Source organism: Aspergillus affinis, assembly GCF_023601865.1.
Source record: "Aspergillus affinis strain CMG 70 chromosome Unknown NODE_293_length_5752_cov_83_988546, whole genome shotgun sequence".
NCBI lineage: Eukaryota > Fungi > Ascomycota > Eurotiomycetes > Eurotiales > Aspergillaceae > Aspergillus > Aspergillus affinis.
Genome location: NW_026516074.1, coordinates 139 through 5,752, shown reverse-complemented (window position 1 = coordinate 5,752; position 5,614 = coordinate 139). Strand labels below are relative to the sequence as shown.

General features: G+C 48.3%; 2 protein-coding genes across 2 annotated transcripts; one reads left to right on the top strand and one right to left on the bottom strand.

Moving 5' to 3' along the window:
• Positions 1-436: 436 nt before the first annotated feature.
• KD926_005698 (uncharacterized protein) lies at positions 437-1,943 on the top strand (the record flags this gene model as incomplete). Its single annotated transcript, XM_053095608.1, has 2 exons — positions 437-471; positions 521-1,943. 2 exons carry the CDS (start codon positions 437-439, stop codon positions 1,941-1,943), a joined length of 1,458 nt encoding a protein of 485 aa, XP_052949742.1.
• A 418-nt stretch (positions 1,944-2,361) lies between these two features.
• Positions 2,362-3,588, bottom strand: KD926_005697 (uncharacterized protein; the record flags this gene model as incomplete). Its single annotated transcript, XM_053095607.1, has 1 exon — positions 2,362-3,588. One exon carries the CDS (start codon positions 3,586-3,588, stop codon positions 2,362-2,364), a length of 1,227 nt encoding a protein of 408 aa, XP_052949741.1.
• Between the last annotated feature and the right edge of the window lie 2,026 nt (positions 3,589-5,614).

Below are 5,614 nucleotides of genomic sequence, written 5' to 3'. Positions count from 1 at the left end.
AGAAGAGAATCGTTATGCAAGAGAATTAAGAGCCCTATCATTCTAAAGACATTCGCTCCTTAGTAGGCTACGTGCGTATAGCTGATACAGTGTCATTCTGCCCTACTTCCCCTGTGCATTTCACAACAGGGAAAACAATAGGAGAAAAAGAGCGGGAAACACCATCTGGCCACCTCATGATCTTATGTGAAAAGGGAAAGATAAAATCCGGCATCGCCCCCAATGTCTCTCATTTCCTCTCTAAATCCTCTTCATGCTTTTAGGCCCTCGTATCGTCCCCCTGCACGGCCCACAATTCGGCCCCACGACTAGTGGCTGTTTGGGCTTCGCCTGGAAAACTTCTTGGGTTTCTGTCAAGGGAGCATCATCATCATCATCATTATCATTATCGCCTTTATCCGGCTTCATCCGTCGACTCTCAGTGCGACCGTTCACGATGGATGCCAGTTGCCCATCATCACAGCACAATCGGTGGGATATCTCGATCCTCGTGCATGTGCATTTAGCTAATGATTCACAGCCCCTTTTCCCAGCTACCCCAGGACTGCTTAGTGAGTATCCTGGATCATCTTGCCTTGGATGATGCCTTGTCCTTAGCGGCCAGCTGCGACGACCTGCAGGCGTCATCCATGCCCTTTGTTTTCCGTGACCTCAGGATAGACTGGACCAACCGACCCCGACAGAAGGTGTTGCAACTGCTGCATATTATCTTTAAGGATCCCGAATACGCATTATATGTCCAGCATGTGAGCATGATGGGGTCCAGCTACCCGTGGGAAGACAAGGACCCGGTGGACTGGGAAAGCGAGCGGCACGAATTCGAAGGCTTGACCGACCGGGCGATGGATCTGGTGCGACGAGCCGGTGTTCCAAACCTTGATCTTTGGCATATAGCCATCCACGGCGGAAATATCTATGCGTTGGCTACCGTGTTCCTATCGCAGCTACCAAACATCAAGTCGCTGCGCCTGGATTATTCGTTTGTCTGGTGGGACGGATATCCAGGTATTATGCTAAAGCAGGCTTTATTGCACCCTAACGGAGTGTTTTCAACGTTTGATCAGCTTGAAACGGTCGAGTACGGTGCAAATGTCCCGATCGCTGAGGACTACCAGCCACTCGAGGACGAGGTACCCGACGGATATCCTCCTTATAACTCACGCCAATTTATGGCTTGGTTCTGTCTGCCCGCCCTGCGTCATATGAATATCTGGCTGCGGGATATCGAAGGCCTCCAGGAAACTAAGCCGGACCTTGACCTTAGCAATCTGGAAACACTCATTGTAGCCAGAAGCACTGCCACTGAATATCATATGGATTACCTTCTTTCGCGAGCGCCGAATCTCAAAAGTCTCCACGTCGCACTCGCCTTTGCCTGGGTAGGTGAGCCGATTTTAGATGACGCTACTATCTTCGCGCAGGCATTGCTGGCGGTCAGCCCGACGTTAGAGAAACTCTCTCTCGGGGTAGAATATTACCCCTCTAATCTAGGCGATCGCGAGTGGAATGAGAGGGATAACGAAGCCTTCGAACCATTTCGGCAATTGTTTACTCGCTTTACAAATCTTCAAGAGGCCGAGATTCCCTTGGTCATACTGTTAGGGTGGTATTCTGATGAGTTGCCTGATCTTGGGCCTCTTTTGCCTGAATCACTCTCCCACTTATGCCTGCGAGACGATTTACAGGGCTTTTACGATTTCGAATGGACAGAAGGCCGGGTGCTCCTGTTGCTGGAGTCCTATCTCCAAGATGGAAAGTGGAAGGCGCATACGCCGTCTCTAAAACGCATCACGTTACGTCTCTGGGATCAGAATTATACCCTTTTCAGACACGACCAGGAAGACCAGTTGCGAGAAGTTGCTAACAAGGCCGGGATTGAATTCAATGTTGTGGTAGATGATCTCGGTACAGGCTTGTGGGCTTTGAATCCTCCTTCAGTTTGAAACCTGCTACGGTTAGGCAATTCACACACTCGCTCTTTTCTTTCAATTCTACATTTTTAGTCTGCGTTCGAAGCAAGCGCATATGAGTCCATTCTAGATAGGGACTTCAACAGAATATAGAGGGTAATTAGGTCATTGCCATAATCGAGTCGTGCGTGAGACTATACTTAGATCAGAGTCACATTGCATCTTATCGGGAGAAAAGGACCAACAAGTCAAATTAAGGGCCTAGGAATATCTCCAACAACGTTCTTTTTATATTCTCTGCTAATCTATATTGAACAGCAGACTAGTGCCCGACGCCAAATCTATCAGTTACGCATTGGTCTAATTGCAAATCCAACGGAAGCCTATATTATACACTGAGTCTTTTTACCGACTCTTCTGTGCCCACAACCGAGGGTGGCTCTCGTTTAGTTTACTTTCCTCCCTTCTTCTTCTTCTTGGGGTCATTCTTGGTGTCAGGCTTCTTCGCCGGAGGCTGAGTAGGTGGCTTCTTGGGAGTATCGTCTTTGGGCTTGGTAGCAGGCGGCTTAGAGGTGGACCCAGACTGGCCATTGTTGTTGTTCTTGTTGTTCTTGTTGTTGTTCCTGTTGCTGCTGCTCTGATCAGGTTTGGTGGTCTGCTGCTTGATCGTGGGTTTCGGTAGCTCGGCCTCGTGAACCGTGAACTTAGGGAAGTTCGCGTCCACCTCAATGGCCTTAGTTTTGCGATCAACCACGTCGAAGTCCATGCCCTGGGGACCGACGAAAGCGCCACATCCCCAGCTGAGTCCGCAGGCCCCCTCGCCGTCCAGAGTACGTCCCTTCTCGCAGGGCTCCCGGATAGTGCCGGGCTTCCCCGGCATGACACTCCAGGCGACGACGACAGGCTTGGGGTTCTTTTTCCTGAGCTGTTCGGTCTGTCCCTTGTGAACATTGCGATATCGGATGGAAGCCATGACCTCGCCGCAGTTGGCGTCATTCTTGTGTTGGAAGGTAGTCTGGCGGTTGTGCTTCAGTTCTTGGGAGGCCTCGTTGGGGTCGGTTTTCGAAAAGCCTTTTCTGGAGGAATGTTGACTGTTGGTATGGCTACCCTTGCCATGGCTGCCCTTAGTACCAGAAGGGTTCTGAGAATTGGGCTGGGGGTTCTTGTGGTCGAGCTCACGCGACTTCCTACGCAGGTCGTCCAGTGCGGCCTTGACATCTGGGGCGTTGTTCTGTAGCACCTCGGCGAAAGCACCGTATCCGTCTTCAACGACGTCCTCGGCCTGGCCCTTGTTCGGAAGAGGCTGTTCCTGCATGTTATAGATGTAGTGGCCGCCGCCGCCCTTCATGTTAGAGGACAGGAAGATCTCGTTTCCGACCTGGATGGCAGTCATGACGTTGGGAAGATTCTTCTTGCTTTCAACCGTATTAGCCGTGCTAACCATTTGGTCGTAGGCCTTTTTCACGATGCCGACGAGATGCCCTGGTTCAATCTTGGCATCTTTATCGAAGGTCAGATAGGAGCCGAACACAGTCCAATCCTTGCTGGTTCCGGACTTAATGGTCTGTTTGATAACCAGCTGCTTTGGCGTATCATCGCGCACCTGGAGAGCAACCGGAGAGGCGACGACCAGGCTCAGGAAGAAGTAAAACAACAGATAGCAAACTTTAGGGATCATTTTGGCGATGGCCTATGCCAACAATAACTAAAGGAAAGACAATAATATAAATCGATACTAAATGAAGGATCAAAAAGAGGGATAGAAAGAAACAAGTAGAAAAAAAAGAATGAGTGACTGATAATTCGAGAGAACGACTGGCCTAAGAAAAGAAACCTTCTTCAGCAGAAAGACAGCTCTATTTATACTTCATTCGCATTAGTCAAATACAAGTCCCAAGTTCCATCTCATACAATCTAGACTAGCCGTGTCCGTTAGAATTGGCCCCCGTGGCCAACATCTGACGGCTATACTAGTTCGCGTTAGCCCTGGGGTCGTTTCACGAGGACAATCAGGGGCCTAGTCGCAGATCTTCAGGGTCTTTCCCGGCGCACCTGCCAGGACATATTAGGCCCGTCACACGAGTAGCGTTGCTGCATAAAGGCGTTTCAAACTATCGTCCAAGCTGTACTACTTCTGCGCTGACAATCCCCTGGGCTCTCTAGAATCATATTAGCGGCGTGAGAAGTTTTCATATTCGGCCCCCCAAAAAGGGCCATCAGTGAAATGAAGGCTATGGTTGGCCCTGTGGGACTCCAAGATCATCATGTGCACATTACAGAGTACACGAATGAGGACCGGTTGGGTATAGGATGATTAGAACAGCTATATTCGTTGACGCATGATAACCGGCCCACTCATGATGAATCTGCTGGATGAAACCTGGCTGCCTTACTCTTCATTATATGAAACATCTCGCTCTTTGGTCGAGAGCTTTCCACGTCTACTCTGTTCGTGATAGTGTAAAGCGTAGCACCCTATCAATCATTAATATCAGAGGATATTGAGAACATCAACTGATTGGCTCAGTACTTTGCCAATTTTCGCTAGCAGGAGATGATATTTCGAACTGTATTGGCGTAGTTAGATCCTCAACATCGAAGAATATGCTGAACGGCTAGATATATGGAATAATTTCAACCCGGAGGAGGATAATCATCCCCCAGCACCCGAGAAGCCTCTAAGGCCCCAAGACCTCACTGCTTCGAATTATCGTGGATTCCAATTGGACCTTCAGGAATATAAGGATTCGAAAAAAACATCGCGAAAGTTGAAGAAGCGATTAAATCGTCGATTGCTATACATATTCAACCGCTCGTCGAAAAGAAGAGACGATTCGAAATACTGAAGGAGTTGAAGCAGCAGTACGCGCTGACGACGGAGAAATTAGAAGATAAGGCCCTGAAGCAATATAAAGCGGTCACTAAGAGATCTCCACGGCGAGGCAGGATCAACGTATGGGTTCAGGAATTCGAAAACGCCTACCTAGCGATTAAACGACTCGAGATGCCTGAAAGTCAGGATCATTATGTGCAGCGAGACTTCTTATGATCGATTGAAGCCATGGATGCTATATACACGAGTCAACACTATTCTGGAATTAGAAGAATGTTATTCAGTGAGCTGCTAAGCGATTTCCGATCCCACCTGATCAACAGCGGTAGGGACTATTCAACAGCTTCAGGATAGCTGTACGCTATACTCAACGGTCAGAGAGATTCAACACGAAATCTGCAGGAATCGCAGGATTTTAGGAAGAGGGAATTTAAACCCTGCCCGTGTGGAGAACATTATCGATATGGGGACTGCCATTATCTTTATTCCAACACTCGACCAAGAAGTTGGAAGCCCGATGAGAAGATTATAAGAGATACCAAGGATTTCGCTTCAAGGTCAGGTCCACGATCTCAACGGATCAAATCAATCATTGAAAGGAACTGGAAGGAAGCGGAAGAAAAGCCTGAATATTATCATGTTATGTCGCTTGCCTTCAGTGATTTACATGAGATCTCTCTCAGAAATTGTTGCATTATCGATACTGGATCCTCTACACATGTTTGCAATGAGATCTCACGTTTTTAAAATATCGATTACTCAAGAAATGGACAGCTTCATGCAGGAGATTCAACCATCGATATCCTAGGTACTGGAAACGTCAAAATGCTTGCTGTAACATTGGGAGCACATAAGTAACAACGTTGAAAGG